General features: G+C 43.7%; 1 protein-coding gene across 1 annotated transcript; it reads right to left on the bottom strand.

Moving 5' to 3' along the window:
- Positions 1-557: 557 nt before the first annotated feature.
- RNF114 (ring finger protein 114) lies at positions 558-17519 on the bottom strand. The gene is made up of 6 exons (XM_038572575.1): positions 17336-17519; positions 12582-12732; positions 10280-10386; positions 9803-9917; positions 3859-3966; positions 558-2428 (listed from the first exon to the last, which is right to left on the bottom strand). Exons 1-6 carry the CDS (start codon positions 17473-17475, stop codon positions 2363-2365), a joined length of 687 nt encoding a protein of 228 aa, XP_038428503.1. The 5' UTR covers positions 17476-17519; the 3' UTR covers positions 558-2362.

Raw genomic sequence — 17519 nt, 5'->3', positions numbered from 1 at the left:
ACATTAATCAACTATATAATTATAAACCGATAAGTAAAGTATTAATAAATGGTAGCTATTTAATATATAGTAAATACTTCCCCCTTTATAAAGAAATTAGAAGCCAGAAAATGATTTCCATTTTACTGTAGGGAACAGGCTGAGAAAGGGAAAGTATTTGCCAGATGTCCCACAGCCACTGGCACAGTGCAGAACTAAAGCATTCCATGACCTCGAATCTTAATGCACAAAACCCTTTACTACATCTCAGGGCTGCTGCTCAATCTTCAGAATGGAGCTGAAACCATGTGTCTAAATAAAGCCTTACATTATGGAGCCTGGTTGTTTCTCACCTCACCGGAGCTCCCAGCTGTGAGAAGGGAGGTTTGTGTTCATTTTCCAGAGAGGACAAGCTTGGTGAGGCCCAGCTGGTGAAGTGTCAGAACTGAGATCAGAGCCAGATGGGACTCATGACAGACAAGAACTTCTCCTTATAAAGAGCAACAATCTTCTGGAGTCTCACAGGCCCAGATTTTAGCAAAAAGTGGTTAATGAAAACAGGCATTACAGCTTGCAAATCAGATAAATTATGAAATTTATTTATATTTCACCATTTAAAAGCCAGAACATAACAAATTTCACTTTCTGGAAAGTCTTCTTATTAGAAATACATGAAGTGCACTTAATACAAGGAATTCAGTTTCTTGGTACCACCAGAGAAATGGACACACACTCACCCGTTCCCTCAAATGAAGGCTTTGTCAAATTTCCCTCCAAACTTAGACCTCTCCATTCAGGGAGGTCTGAGTTAACTTTTTCCAGAAATTACAGTGAAGACACGGACCTTAACATTTGGGCCCTCCCAAGCAACATCACATTAGAAAAAATTCTTTTGCCCCCAAAGGGCCCCGTCTTTGCTGGTTACTAGGCATCTGCAGCCCCTACTGGCAGAGGGAGAGGCCCACGACAGCAGTACACACAGGCCCAAAGCTCTCTGCCACTTGCAACCTCAGCCACTGACCAGAAAAACTTGCCATGGTCAGTATAGAGAGGTCTGACACACAAAAAAAATGAACCTAAATCCACATGCCTTTTGGTCAATCAGAGGTTCTGCTCCTACAGATTAGACTGACAGGTCTTAGCCTTGTATTTATTAGTATTTGCAAAACATGGTGAACTTCAAGTTTTTTGAGCTATTATCAAAGCAAGCTTCCAGTAGACAGTTTCCAACAACAAGTGCCCACAAGAGACGTATTTGCCTTCTGAACAGTGTTGTCTTGTCAAAAAGAGCAGGCTGTGATACTAGATTTCCTATAACCTCTGCTTTAGAGAGCAAGTTTTCATGTGGAAACCAGTTTCATAAGGAAACCATTTGTGATAGAAAAGCAATAGTCAGTTTAATCTAAGTTACCAAATAAAAAAAAAAAAAAAACAAACTACAGTATCCACCGGAGCCCCTAAACCCCCTCCTTCTTATTCATTTGAGGACTCCTCATGCTGAAAGGACAAGAACGTAAGCAGGCTCCGAAAGAGAAAGGTAAACGTGACCCAGTCATTTGAAAATACTGCATTAGTTTAAAAATCAAAACCAAAAAACTATGGCCCTCACACTGCTCTTAGCTGACTGACCCTCCTCCCCACTTATGGATAAATGGAGTTTAACTTTCCTAACCTAGAAAACACTTATTCTCACTAAAAATATATGGTTACACCTTATCCTAAAAAGGCACCATGCAGGCATTTAAGATTGAACCAGTTAATTCTACGGGTGTGCAGGAGTGGCAGGAAAATATCACTAATCAAAACTTCCAGCATCAGATCATGCTAAACCCAGAACATTCACCCCAACAGGCCTTTTGAAATGTTTCCCAGGAGGTAAACTCGTTTTTGGCAGCTGCTGCTAAGGACCGACTAACAAGAACTTACACCACACAGAAGGAGCTCCATCAGTGATCAGACACGCTACTGCCAGAGGTCACACACCTCAGGGACAAGGAGAGGAGATGCTGGTCTCATTTGTGCTATTCATGACCTAGAAAAGGTCCTGGCTGGCTCAGAGGACCTGAGAGATGAACACTAAATGAGAGGAACAAGTGTGAAACAGGGACAGGTAGAGAAGCTGGCGTCTCCTCCAGGAGAGGAAGATGCAGCTCCAGGAAGTAGCTGAGGAGCAAGACCAGACATGTAACAAAATTAATGGTAGGGAAGACCCCAAGGAAAGGACGGCTCTGACTTAGAGACCTCTTTCCCTGTTAGAAGTGAGCCTATCCTAACACCACAGCTCACTTCCAGGTCTGTTGTACATTTAAGGTATATGAGTCACATGTTTCACGCCTAACACACAATGGAAGGTCTGGAACATGAGACGGACAGCAGAGACTGTTCACTGATCGATGATGGAGCGCTGCAACACCTGATTCATCATGTCCTCTTCATCAACATCGTAATCCTATGGGCGAAACACAGACACTAGGCCTCAGCACCGGGTACAGGGCAGACTCACATTCAGCAGGAGAAGTGGGATGGGCTCTGTAGAGGACAGCCCAGGACTGATCCCAGCTCCAGTCTGCAAGGCCAGCCACGTAACTGTGGGCAAACTGCTTGACCTCTCTGTGCCCTTGCTGTCTCATCCTGACCATGAACATACTGATGGCTCCCTCAGGCACAGACCTTGAGGACCAGAGGGCACCTGCATGGAGCAAGGCACAGACCAAGTGCTCGAATGGGAGTACATTGGAGTGAAACTTGCCTTTTTAATTCAATGAGGCCAAGTTATCCACTTGGTAGAACCTGGGAATCTTATGCCTCTTCACAGCATTAACAAAAAGGACAGCTATTTTGAAGTCTAAATCTCAGACACTCTCTTAGACTAAGAATAAATATTCTTATGACAACTTAGGAAAGACTCAAGCTTTCCTTCTCAGGTCCTGAAATACAGCCATTAAGACTGAATACTACTCTGAAATCCTCATGACATATATTTATAAACAAACAAATGGTTTACTTTGAGTAATTGGCCAAATTAATCTATTACTACTATGCCAAGACAACAAAACCGCTCAGCTCTGGGGATCCCTGGGTGGCTCAATGGTTTGGTGCCTGCCTTCGGCCCAGAGCATGATCCTGGAGTCCCGGGATCAAGTCCCACATCGGGCTCCCTGTATGGAGCCTGCTTCTCCTTCTGTCTGTGTCTCTGCCTCTCTGTGTCTCTCATGAATAAATAAATAAATGTCTTTAAAAAAAAAAAAAAAAAAAAAAAACCCTGCTCAGCTCTAGGGAGAGGCTACAAACCAGATGAACACTTCTGGTGAGTGGAGGTGTCTTGTTGGACTTGAAGTACTTTAAGAAATGTGATACTTCCTATGAAATTCTACCTTTCCAGTTTCTTGGGGTTGAGCTAGGTGGAGGAGACTGGCACTACTGTGCTTGTATCTCCATATAGTAACGATCAGCTGGAGCTGATGGCAACATAGCATGTATCGGATACTGCCTAGCTTTCAAATCCTCATGACCACTGCCATTACTTGCCAGGTCCCCATGGGCATCTGAGCTTCAGGATCCTAAGCCAGGTTCTGTAATAGGTAAAAACTACACATACCAAAAGAAAGTGGGAAGAATTTTCGGGAAAAAACCCAGGGAGCAAGCTTTCACTATGTTTCATTGCAAATGACTGGCCAGTTTGCTTTCATAAATACCACACAACAAAGGCTCTGGCCACTCACTGGGCTCCCGAGTATAGACCACACAGCTGCTGTTCCTGGGAGCCCATCATATCAGTGACAAACTCAACAATGAGACCCATAGTTCTCTAGGCAAGAGAAGGGAGGTCCTTGTGCTGTACCCCCAGGGGAAGGATCAGGGCCCAGGCTCCAGACTCACCACAAAAGTATCATAAGAAAATTGGTGCCGGCGCTGGATGTGCTCTATGAAGTTGGCGCTGCGGTAGTTGGGGTCTCCCCAGGGCATCGAGGCACATATTGGGCAAACCTTTCAACAAAGAAGCACAGTCTTAGACACCTGACATTTGAGCTGACATTAGCCCTCTGTGGCCTGTATCTGGCCTCCTTTCTTCCAGGGCAGTCTTCCTAACACACCCGTGGCCTGGCCATTCCTTCAAATGCACATTAGTATCCTAGAAAATAGTGTCAGCCTCCTACTCAGGTCAATGACACTGAGAATGCAAAAAAGCTTTGGCTATGATACCACCCTTTTCTGATACCCTACTGTGACCAGGACGTGTATCAGCCCAATAAGGGCCTAAACCCAGCACACAAAATAATCCAAAAACACAAAGAAAATCAAGGAAATGACAAATGAACCATATCCTGAAGAAGTAAAACACAGCCTCCTGTGCTACTTTTATAAAGTCAACGCTCAGATGAGAGGGCTAAGGCTGAAAACCCCTCACATAAGTTGATCTGGGCTCTGACGATTGGGAGGTATTTGGAATGACAAAAAGAACATGAAAGGGTGCTTTAGCAGGCAGGCAGTTGCACAGAGAAGCCAGGCGGCAGCAATAGAGGCCAACAGCCAGGCGATCGGTCTGGCTAGAATGCAAAATTCAGAGGTGGAAAGAAGAGCTGGGCCAGGGGAAGCAGCAGGCCTAAGTGGTGGCGTGGAGATAGAACCCCACCCATTTACAAGTAAGATAGGATGACAAAAGTGAGTGGCAAGAGGTCAATCTGAAATGGTGTAAGACTCCTTGGTGGAAGGAGCTGGGCTGGTGCTGGAATGTGGGTCAGGTCCAGAGACGGAGAAGTGGCTTCCAATGGGAAGGGCTGAAACATTAACGGTTACGGAATATATAGATGGAAAGGGAACAGAACAGAGGGCCAACAGCTGATGGAAGAGAGGCTTCAACAGACACAGAACAACCAGAGGAATTTCAGGAAGCCAAAAGAGGAAAGAAAAGAGAAAATTGGGTTGCAATACCAGAAACCGCAGAATACTCTAGCACTATCAAATTTATGAGTGCACTTAGCCTTTAACCAAATTAACACACATCTAAGACTGTACTTTATTAAAAAACACAAGCAAAGATGTGTTAAAAATTTATGGCTGCATTTTAAAACTTACCATGCAAATTAATTTCAAACCTACAGAAAAGCAGATAGCACGTTGATGATCCATCCTTCATCCCCAACACCTAGATTTTAGTTTGGCATACTTATTTCCGGAAAAAAATCAGACATTTTAAAGTAAGACACACTATCTCACCTGTAACTGTTTCACTAGTCCTCAAAACAGGAACTTTCCTTTATGTATCCCATACCATAATCCCACCTGTCAACAATTCTTTAGAAGCATTTAATACCCAATCCTCACTCAAATTTCCTGATACAGTCTAAAACTGACCTCAGTGTTCATTAATAAGGGACCAATTAAACTGCAGCACAGACAGGTAACAGAAAACTGTGACGCTCATTAAAAAAGCAGATCTACATGTACAGATGTGGGGGTAGATGTTAAAAACACTGAATCAGTGTGTAGAATGTGCTGTTATTTGCATAAAAAGGGGAAAATAAAAATAAAAAAAAAATAAAAAAAATTTTAAAAAAGGGGAAAATACAGGAATCTCCCAAGAACATCTGGAAACTACAGATGTCTTTGAATTACACGAGTTTCCATTTTTCCACACACAGCTGAGCACTACTGACCTGCCAATGAGCATAAAAGAGAACCATTTCTGATGTTTTGGAGAGAAAATTGGTTTAGGAGCTAGGACACTGGTTCCAGTACCAGCTCTGCTGCTAAATAGCTCTATAATGTGACCAATCCACTTAACTTGGATGGCACAAAAATTTCTTCCTTCACTCCCGTCTAAGAAGTGCAGGGCAGGATGGTGATAGGAAATGAATTTCAGTCTCTATCACTTTACTTCATTAACATCCATTATCGTTTTCATAATTACTAACATAGTTAAGCTTATCTGGCGAAATTTAAAATGGAAAATGCATAGTGAGGGCAGGTGGGTGGTGTTTGTACCTTTCTGCACTTGCTCTTTCAATGAGTAATCAGTTTTTGTTGTTAAAGATTTTTATTTTTATATTTAATTTTTTATATTTAATTTATATTTTATTTTTAAAGTATTTATTTATGAGACACAGAGAAAGAGAGACAGAGACACAGGCAGAGGGAGAAGCAGGCTCCTCACAGGGAGCCTGATGTGGGACTTAATCCCTGGACCTCGGGATCACACCCTGAGCCGAAGGCAGATGCTCAACTGCTGAGCCACCTAGGTGCCTCTGAGTAATCAGTTATTAAGAACCACAACTAAAACATCTTGAAGAAATGGCTAAAACCTTGGCTATGGGTATTTTTTGTTTTTGTTTCTGTTTTTTACGGAACGGAACTCTTATCTTGCCTACTGAAGCCAAAGAACATGTACTATGAAGTTTCTGGAACCACAGAAAAGTAACAGGTTCAATGACCACTTCAGGTTAGCATCTGCCTACAGAAATTTCAAAAGTCGTTTCTGTAACAAAGATATAAATGTTAGATGAAGATTAGTATCAAACGGTGAGGCTACTTTTGAGTGAGAATAATCAATTCTTTCTGAGTGATCTCAGGAAAGGCTGGCAGGCCAGAGAGGCACTTTTTACACCATGAACTGACTACATATGAAGAAGATATATTTAAAAAATTGTACAGAAGTGGGGCGCCTGGGTGGCTCAGTCAAAAGTATCTGCCTTTGGCTTGAGTCATGATCCCAGGGTCCTGGATCCAGCCCTACATTGGCTCCCTGATCCGCAAGGAGTCTTGCTTCTCCCTCTGCCTCTGCCCCTCCCCCTGCTAGTGCTTGCTCGCTAATTAATAAATAAAAGGCTTAAGAGAATTGCAGGGGGCACCCCCGGTGGCACAGCGGTTTAGCGCCGCCTGCAGCCTAGGGTCTGATCCTGGAGACCCAGGATCGAGTCCCGAGTCGGGCTTCCTGCATGGAGCCCGCTTCTCCCTCTGCCTGTGTCTCTGCCTCTCTCTCTCTCTGAATAAATAAAAAAAAAAAAAAAAAGAAAGAAAGAAAGAAAATTACAGGGATGCTTGGGTGGCTCAGTGGTTGGGTGCCTGCCTTAGGCTCAGGGTGTGATCCCGGAGTACCTGGGATCGAGTCCCGCTATCAGGCTCCCTGCATGGAGCCTGCTTCTCCCTCTATGTCTCTGCCTCTTTCTCCCCCTGTGTCTCTCATGAATAAATAAATAAAATCTAAAAAAAAAAAAAAAAATTGCAATGGTTCAGAAAGCAAGGACTCAAGAAGCCAGCTGGGACCATGGAGAACATGATGTCATCAGGGGTGGAAGCTGAATCTGGAGGGAATAAAGGGTTTGAAGAGACAGCAGCAGCAGCTGGAAAATGACAAGCTTGAGGGAAAAGATCAACTAAACACTAGAGAGCACAGATTGAATATTCCTCCCACTAAGGAGCCAGGGAAGATGGGCATATCTAAGGAAAACAAGGGCGAGGCATCGGTAGAGGGCAAAGCTGAGGTGAGAGGAGTGAAGACACAGGATAGGGCAAGCCACAGGAGCAGGGAAGTCTTACTTTGTGCTAGGCCCTAAGTTCAGTCCTCTCTATGGGTCTGAGGACACACGTAAGAGTCAGACTTGGAAAGCATCCTTCTCCTGAGTACAAAATGGAATGATAAGGACAAGGAAGAAGGGCTGCAAATTCAAGTGCTCACAGTGACCAGATTAGTAAGACACAAGAGCAAAGGAGAATGAGTATAAACCCATCCCATCTAGGTGGGCAGCAACTACTCTAGGCCAGCTGGCTCTTGCCTGAACTCCCAGTTTCTCAAATGTAGAGCATCAAGACTGAGAAATCTTCGGATTTTTAAAGATTAAAAAGGAAGTTAAAATGTGTACAGGTCAGATGTATCCCACAGACTGCCAGTCTGTAACCTCAGAGGTAGATCAGAGAGCAATGGAGACAGAAGGAGGAAGAAAGGAATTCACACCTGATATTCCGAAGTAAGTTAAAAGCAGGATTTAGTGTTACCTGTGGAAAGGTTGAGAACAGTTCATGCTCCGAATTTAATGCAAACAGTGCTCAGAACAGCCATCAGAGAGTGTGTGTGCCTAGCAGCAATAGGGCCTGGCTGAAAATGACCCACAATGAGCTAAACTGGCCAAGTTCCCCAGTGAGAGGAGTTGGGAAAAGCAAACCAGAGGGAATTTATCTGTCAAATCTGTCACAGCACAACAGTAAGAGCTCAGGGAGCTCAGTGTAAAAAGTGGCTGTATTAACCGGAATGTGGGCTTGGTAAGGAGTTCAATAAAGTCAAGAGAAGATCTAGGGTATTCTCAAACAGGCCACCTGTATCTTAAAATTTGCAGCAAAAGAAAAATAAAGAATGCCACCAGACCTAATCCAATTAACAAAAGCTCATGCAAATACTAAAGTCTATGCACCACCTTTTAAGCCAAGGGAGCTGACGTTTGCCTATAAATCTAGGTATACAGTCAAGAGAGCAGCCTAAAATAAATGGAAAAACTGAAAACTATGGAGGAGGTTGTATCAAGATCTAGCCTGTCAATGACATTAAGAGGGAAGGGGGCGCCTGGCTGGCTTAGTCAGTGGTGTGTGTGACTCTTGATCTTGGGGTTGTTCAGTTTAAGCCCTATGATGAACATAGGGCTTACTTGGGGAAAAAAAAAAAAAAAAAAAAGAGGAAAGGGTAATACTGCAGACATAGACCACATTAAAACAAAACCACATGCCAGTCTTGATACTTAAACTGAGAAGACTGATAAGCACTTTCTTAATCATTTCATACATTCTCTTTCCCCACAACTACAGACAAACTAGGGAAATGGTAGCTTTGCAGAGGACAAACTTTGTGGACACCAAGGGATCCAAGTTAACATAACCAATGACAGGGGCAACAGACATCCCATGACCCCTGATGTGGCACCCGGAGCACACATCGCTCATGGAACTTCTCCACCTCTAATGATGAAGAATCAGACACACCCAAATTGAAGGACATCTGACAAAACAACTGGCCTGTCCTCTTTATGTTAAAGTAATGAATGGCGAAGAAAGGCCGAGGGAGGGATCCCTGGGTGGCGCAGCGGTTTGGCACCTGCCTTTGGCCCAGGGCACGATCCTGGAGACCCAGGATCGAATCCCACGTCAGGCTCCCGGTGCATGGAGCCTGCTTCTCCCTCTGCCTGTGTCTCTGCCTCTCTCATTCTCTCTCTCTGTGACTATCATAAATTTAAAAAAAAAAAAAAAAAGAAAAGAAAAACAAAAGAAAGGCCGAGGTATAGAGACATGACAACTACATATAACACAAAGATCCAGGATTTGGGGGGAAGATATTGCAATGAAGGATATTCCAATATTAAAATTTCAAGGTATTCCACGCCCCCCCCCCTTTTTTTTTTTTTTTAAGTAATCTCTATGACCAATGCAGGGCTCAAACTCACGATTAGGAGTCCAAGATTAGGAGTCACATTCTATACTGACTGAGCCAGCCAGGCACCCCCTAAAATTGTTAAAATTTAAACACGTATTCTGTATTAAATATTAGATTCTGTCAATGTTACACTTCCTGAGTGTGACAAACACAAAAAATAAGATTTTTTTTTTACATGATTTTTTAAGAAAATGTTCTTGCTCTTAGGAGATACATGCTGAAGTATACAGGAGCAAAAAGTCATAGTACCTGCAATTTATCACTGCAACTTATCACTGCAAAAAATATGTACATATAGAGTATCATGAAGCAAATATGGTAAAATGTTATCATCTGTGAATCCAGGTGAAGGATACACAGGAGATCAGTGTATATAAAAGAAAATTTACAAAGTCCAGGTCATCTTACCACAGACTTGGTGTCCGTGCTGTGGCATAACTTGCAGTGCTCCACTAGTCCTTCCTGATCAAAGTTCTTCTCAGGACAGTAAGGGCAAGGAAAGGTGTAGCGATTGGGGACATTCCTGGAAGATGAAAGGCAGGAAAACAGAAGAAACCTGAGTACTTTTCCACATTTCGACTACTGTACTCCCCCAAAAAAGGAGCAAAGTGCAATGTGTTATGACAGGGATTCTGACAATCACTTCAGAATGAGATCAAATGTTGAAAATAATAGAGCTAATACTTGAAGTGAGCATCAGAGTCCTCCACACAACCCCCCACCCCACCCCACCCCTAACACAAAAACTGACATCAGCTGTAGCCAGAATAACAATTATACCTCTACTTCCCCAAACTCCTACAACTAAACCCTTCAACATGCAAAGTGTCCACTGTCTTCATAGCAAAGATGACCTCCACCTAAAGGAGTGTTTGAGTCATTTACCTTGGCTGAAGGGAGGCATCCTTGGTGGTGGCCTTCACACCTTCCATGATGTAATTCTGGTATTTGGAACAGGTAGCCACATGGGCCCGGATCTTGGATAGGAAGAACTTAGGAAGAATCAGAGCCCACAAGTTAGTCAGTACCAACACAGTCCCAAAGCAAGGTCAAAATGAAAACCAGACCTGAACCACTCTGGCAAACAATCTCACCAGACTCCTGGCTATGCTGACAGGGCTGAAAGCAAGTTTGTTGCAGGCTTTTTGTTAATACCAAGGCTGATAATCTTATTTAACCAACCCAGGACATCTGCTTCCACTCTAAAATAACTCTCCTAGAGGTTTGCTTTTATTCAAGGTATGCTCTCTGCTCACATACTCCAAATGCAGTGAAGGTTTAAAAGTTTTCCACACAGCATTCTAACTTGCTCCTCTAGGCAGTCCGGGTGGCTTAGCGGTTTAGCACCGCCTTCAGCCCAGGGTGTGATCCTGGAGACCCAGGATGGAGTCCCAGGTTGGGCTCCCTGCATGGAGCCTGCTTCTCCCTCTGCCTGTGTCTCTGCCTCTCTCTCTCTCTCTTTCTCTCATGAATGAATAAATAAAATCTTTAAAAAAAATTTTTAAAAATAAACTAGCTCCTCATAGTAAGCCAAGAACACATTTCATTATGTGCAGCAGTAAAAAAAAAAAAAAAAAAAAGTAATCATTTAAATAAAAGAGATAAACACCAGTAATTCTAATTAAAGTTACAGAATGCCACATTGTGATAAATGATCTTAAAAAAAAACTGAAATCTGAATTCCATTTCCCCTATAAAATCTAGTCCTTGCAAGATGGAAAGAGAAAGAAAACCTAGAGGAGAGTGCTTCATCGCAGGTGTTCTAAAAGCAAAGGAAAAGTATAAGGAATGAAGAAAGAGAAGAGGTAAAGGGAAGATAAGACATTTTTGGAGGTATAGTAGTACACCTGGAAATATAATACAATATAATAACTAATCTTTAAAAATGGAGAAAAATCAAAAGTATACAGAATAAAACAAAAAAATCCATCATGCATGTAGTACAAGGATAAAGTAACGGGTAATTTCATTTCAATATCCTGAGTTTCAAAATGAAAGGAAACCACAAGAAAAAAAAAGAAAGCTTCATTATTTGAGCTCCAGCTTACCATAATGCTCCCTTCTGTCTTACCTCTAGCTAAAGAACTTGACTTCAAGCTGCCAACCAAAGAGCTCCCAATTAAAAGGGATAGGAAACAGCCCTATTCAGAATGATAGTCACTCTGCAGCCCTAGTGCTAAATCACTCTGAAAGAAAGAAGGTAAAGTATATCCATTCTATGGCCATCCATACTAATATGTTAGTAATGAAACGGACAGGTTGTCTAGTAAGTCATTAAGTGAAAAAAATTTTTCAAAAGTGAGAAAAAGCTCTAGAACTAGAGTATGCTCCTATTTTGTAAAATTCCTACATCTGTGTTTGTCAAAGGGCAGAAAATATTTTGCAGCCTTCTAAACCCAATCACTTTTAAACAGGTAATCTCTGGAGTGGGAAACAAGCCTACAGTATTTCATATGCTTTACGGTCTGAAATGAACAGAATCATAATTTTGAAACCTGTAAGACTGTGTGTGTGTATAGCTTGGAAAACGAGATTGTAGTTTTTCTCCTTTATAATTATAATAGATGTTGAAATACACTTGATTCTAGCATGATTATACAAAAAAGCACGGGTGCATTTCGAATGTTAGGTATTGTTTTTACAATCACATAATTTCATCCTAATCTTTATGTCATGATTCCTCCCTGTCAAGTACTAAAAAATTCAAATATTTTTTATATCTATAATGATAAAGATTGTAAAATTTCCCCTCTAGCTCACTGCAGCAGGTGACTTCCTTTTTTTTTTTTTTGTTTTTGTTTTTGCAGCAGGTAACTTCGAGATGTTTATCTTATTTTACACTTAAAAAAATTAAGAAATAGCATTCTGTCATTACATTCTAATGGAAATTACACATACTGCTTTGGAAAAGTGGCTCTTTTATAGGGAAAAAACTAGGATAATGGACTTCTATGGTTTTCAAAGCTACAAGATATAATACACTAAACCAACTGTTAAAAGAACAAAGCAAAACCAATAAGGTCACTAAGATGAACCGGCACAGCCATTGCCACAGATAACTAGCATGCACACGTGCTGTAAGTCACCTAGTCATGCTCTAACTTCAGGAACAACGTGGCAACAGCTCTGCGTTTTACCCCCTCTCATTGCAGAAAGACACTGACTCTTCCATTTTACTTCCACATACATTTTTACGGCAGCCATGGCAAGAAGTCTCTGTGCTCTCAATCTGCCGCTCGAGCTCCGCGGCTCGGACGCCAGGTGCCAGAGCGCTGCGACACACCCCACAGACAGGCTTCTTCGGCTTCAGACATTCCTGCAGGCATGCAGAGCAAAAGCTAGAACAAGACATACAGAGAACCTGCGTCATGCATTGTGGAGACAAGACAACAAAAATGGATAAACTTTTAAAAAGACATCAATGAATAATGGATTATAAACATATTGCTCCCTGTTCCTGATTCAAATACTGAGTCTTCCCGTGCCAGGAAGGGGATGGGGGAGTGTCCTGCAAAGAACACACAGGTCCAACAACAGAAACAAACACAAACTATCATGATACACAGTGAAAAGGTTTTGTGGCACAGTCCTCAAACCTTAGCACCTGCCACTGAGGGATCTTGGTGGGGTTTCCTGAATCTCAGTTTCTCCTCTGTGAAATGGAGACAGTAGTAGCCACCTCTGGGATTACTGGAATGGAGTATGTTTAGCAGCCCCTCAGTACAGTGTTAAACACATATGAAATGCACCACAAATAGGAGGTGCTATATCATCAGAGGTGAATGTAAAACACTATGAGAAGACAGAGATAAGACCACCTAGTTGTGACCCAAGAAGGACAGTGCTGGTAGGACTTCAGAAGCAGCATTCACAAAACAGCCTTAAAAGAGCTCAGCTGGCAGAGGAAGGTAAAAGCATTCCAGGCACTTAGACTTAAAAATTCATGACGCACCTAAGGAAATAAAAGTCTAACATCTTTCCTCATGAATGGTAGGAACCCAGATGTTTAAAGATATCAACAAGGCCAAATCCAAGTTTTAGAAAAATAGCTGAGGTTATCATGGACAAGAGAGTTGTTGGTTTTCAAAAAATATTTTTAGGTGAGAAAAGACAGGAGCCTTGAAGTAGAAACCAAACAGATTGGCTAAGGCAAGGAATTCTTTTTTTTTTTTTTTTTTTAAAGGCAAGGAATTCTAAGGGCCTGAGGCAACAGAGAATTAACTCAGGAAATGATTCAGAATGGAGTCAGTAATACTTGGGAACTTACTAAATTTGGAGAAGGAAAGTCAAAAAAGGCCAAGTTTCTATCCTGAAACCTATGCAGGGAGTGATGCTGAGATAAGGTATACAGAAAGAAAGGACAATAAAGGGATGGAAACAGCCTGGCTACATACCTGACCTGGGATTTAAGGCAAGATAACAAAACTTGCCAGGAAGAACTCAGGATGTATAATCAAAGGTAACCTATGCCATCTGACAAATTTTTACCATATCTAAGTATTTTCTTCCTCTTTGTGATAAAGCTAGATGTTAACACTGCCACACAAAATAAAACAGGCTGGGAGAAATTGAGGGGCCCTAATGATTTACCACTGAGAGCAAAGTTGAGAAAGAAACAAAATCCCTGTCTTCCTAATGCTTGTATTCCAAAGTGGAGGGGAAAAAAAAAAAGTTAGTTTCTGATAGTGATTTAAGTATAGGAAGGAAATAGGGCAGCCCTGATGGCCCAGCGGTTTGGCGCCACCTTCAGCCTGGGGTGTGATCCTGGAGACCAGGGATCGAGTCCCACGTCGTCGGGCTCCCTGTCGGGCTCCCTGCGTGGAGCTTGCTTCTCCCTCTCCATGTGTCTCCGCCTCCCTCTCTCTGTCATGAATAAATAAAATAAAATATTTTTTAAAAAGTATAGGAAGGAAATAAAACAAGGCAAAGAGATCAGCCAAGGTGGATCATACTGAGCTTCTTTAAGGAGGCAATATTTGAGCTAAGACCTAAAACTCCGAGGAGACAGTCACACGAACTTGGACACAAAAAGTTCCACAAAGAGAGGATATACCAAGTACAAAGGGATTTCCAAAAAGCAGAAAGGAGGCCTTTGGGACCATGATATGAAGACCACTGGAAGATGTTAAGTGATTAGGCTGGACAGGTAGACAGGCTTGTGGCCATCATTTGACTTAACTATTCTCAAAGGCAGATCACAAGAAGAACCCAAGAGAGCAGAGGGTCCAGAGAAACCAATCCCAGCTGGTAGAAAAAAGCAGCTTCAAGCACACACCAGGACAATTCATTGACCAAATGTTCACGAGTCACTTTGTGCTCCAGTCATCCCCAACATGCAAGCCTGGTTTTAAAAAGTGCCTGTATCTTGGGCTGGCTTTCAGTTTCCCTTTCCTATTTCATAGGCCTTAATACAATTGAGCCTTTTAGGTGCTCCATCCTTTCTGCTACAGTGCTGTGTAAAGAGTTCCTTCTCTTGGGCTCCCAACACCTACCCCTCTCCAGCTATATTCTGCTAAACTGGAGGGACACAGTCATTCAGGGCTTAAAATAAAGTTTTATAAAAACTCAACACCCCAGCCAGCCAAAGTTACGATGCTGGTTTCTAAGCATAAAAGTTAGCAAAAATCTGCCACTAACTAGCCTGAGCAAAAAGCACTTGGCTGGAGCTAAGGGAGATTTGTGCTCCCTTCACAGAGCTGTATTCTTCTGTCTTCAATCAGCATCAAAATTGATGAACACGTGAAACTAGTGCGGTGAGTGCAGAAAGGAACCAAGTTTTGAAACCCAGTACTGCCCCTTGACCTCTGACCTAGGGAAGGTTCACGTGGCTCAAGGAAACTTCAACTTTTGCTGCTCTTCAGTTGGTAAACTGTGCTGAGTCAAGCCTCTTTATAACTATTGTGAATGAAATCCAGTGAATTAACACAAAATCAGGTAAAAGCAGTGAGGGGCTGATCCCAAGAAAAAAGGACTCAATAAAAACACTGTCTAGCCTTCACTTTAATGCTCATGAAATTTGTTTCCACCACCAATTTCTTAGTTCATTCATCCATTACCTGATCTCTCCCCCACAAACCAGTTTGATCCCTATGACCCTCCATTCCACACTGAATTTTCCCAGTAGTCTGAACATTTGTTAGTCTAATTATCACTTCACTGGCTTGTACACTTTGAGGGCAGAATCATCTTGTTTCTTACTGTGCCAAGACACTGGCACATGGTAAGCACACAAATACTTTAGTCAGTTGAATATAAGATTGGAAGATGGATGCTCAGACACTGCTGGGCAATGGGGATACAGAGAGGGGCAACACAGATAGGATCACTGCCCCTCATGATCCCTAAGTCTGGCTTTATGCAAGGAAGAAGGAAACCCCAGGAGTGAAGCAGGGAAGTAATTCGAGTAGGGATAGTGATAAGGGAGGTTAAGTTAAACTGGGACTTAAAGTCTGGAAAGGATTTGGGGTAGCTGGCAGGGGAGATGCAGGTGAGCAGGAAGAGTTCCAGGCTACCTGAACTCCAAGTGGGAACAGCCCAAAACTAGAAAAAGCTTAAGAGTACCTGAAGAAGCAAAAAGCACTCTGTGGCTGGGGAGCCCTTGCCAGGTGCCAAATTATTCTCTGGGCTGGCAAGGAGACACCTGCAGTTCATGTGGGAAGAGTTAGACAATAGTGAGCCTGACCTATGTGAGCCTCAGTTCCCTCACCTGCCATATGGCTGCCAACCCTCTTTCCCTGCAGTACTGCTGTAGGAGTAAGAATACCTGTGAGGCCCAGCAGGTGCCTATCTTGTCTACTCTCCAGTAAAGGTGTCCTAAAACCAATGCCAAGGTGATGCTGAAGATAATAAGCACTGCAGGAGACCACTGAGGAAATGCCAACCCCCCCAGTGGCAAGAAGTGACCACATTTTCTACAGTCCTCTCAACTGAGGTGTTGGCGTGTCTGATGGAGCAAGGCTTAGATTCAAATCCCAAGGGGGCGCCTGAGTGGCGCAGCGGTTGAGCGCCTTGCCTTCGGCCCAGGGCGTGATCCTGGAGACCAGGGATGGAGTCCCACGTCGGGCTCCCTGCATGGAGCCTGCTTCTCCCTCTGCCTGTGTCTCTCGTGAATAAATAAAAGCTTTAAAAAAAAAAAAAAAATCCCAACAACCTCGAGCACCTACCCCAGCCGAGGGTCTGTATTGGCAATTTTCACACACATCCCCTTCAGCCGTTGTGACCAGCGTATTAGCGGCATGCGGGCCAGGGAGGCTTAATTTCAAACAAAACGCAGCAAACCTCGGACACAAGCAGGAATGCTAACAATCGCTATCTGTGACTCCCAACCCCTTTCCGTTGATGGCAGCCTGGTGAGATTCTACCATCAAGACTTCCCTTTTGTTCTTTTAGTCTAGTTTTCGGCGTTTTTCCAACTTCAGTGCACATTCGAATTACTTGGCAGAACTGGACACCTGGCGCCATATACGTACCATGTACTTCGGAAGCAACGCTCAGGCTTTCAAGGGCAACGGTGGCTCTCCGAGGGCCGATTTTATATTTTTCGAGTGAACTCCACGCCCAAAGCGGGGCCCGAAATGACGACCTCCAGAACCGAGTCACATGCTCTACCTGAAGGAGCGAGCCAGGCGCCCCACCTGATCCCCGACAGGGTGCGACTTCCACTATCGCGGGTGAGGAGTCTCACAGGCCCCCTCACAGGAGGCGCTCACCAGACGACGCGCTACTTGGAAGCGAGCAGGACCGAGAAGCGCCCCGCCGACTTCCACGCGCCTTCAGGAGCCCCGTTGGGCCCCAGGAAGAGGCCCCTCTGGCCCGGTCCTCGCGCTTTCGCGCTTTCGCGCTTCCGCTCCGAGACCCTCCCCGCCCGGGCCGCGCCCCTCCCCATTCAGGTCTCCCCCACCTCACCCCCCACCTCCGACCAGGCCCTGGCTCGCCGCTTACACGTGACCGCAGGGCACTTGCACGGGCTTCTCGTACACTTCTAAGCACACGGGACACGTGAAGCGGCCCAGCGGGTCGGACTCCGCTGCGGGCCCAGCCCGTTGCGCACAACCCTCACGCTCCTGCTGTTGCGCCGCCATCTTGCTGCCGCGCCGAGCGGCGCAACGGCGGCCGAGAAGGAGGA

This window comes from Canis lupus, chromosome 24 (genome assembly GCF_011100685.1).
Source record: "Canis lupus familiaris isolate Mischka breed German Shepherd chromosome 24, alternate assembly UU_Cfam_GSD_1.0, whole genome shotgun sequence".
Lineage (NCBI taxonomy): Eukaryota > Metazoa > Chordata > Mammalia > Carnivora > Canidae > Canis > Canis lupus.
This window is presented reverse-complemented; position numbering and strand designations above follow the sequence as displayed.

Bases quoted from the DNA above. Each gene is read 5' to 3' on its own strand.
- RNF114 (XM_038572575.1), bottom strand. From the start codon at position 17,475: ATGGCGGCGCAACAGCAGGAGCGTGAGGGTTGTGCGCAACGGGCTGGG. The intron at 9,918-10,279 runs GTAAATGACTCA...TTCATCTTCCAG, and splicing joins GATGCCTCCCTTCAGCCAAG to GAATGTCCCCAATCGCTACA. The intron at 2,429-3,858 runs GTGAGTCTGGAG...TTTCGCCCATAG, and splicing joins TTTCTTATGATACTTTTGTG to GATTACGATGTTGATGAAGA.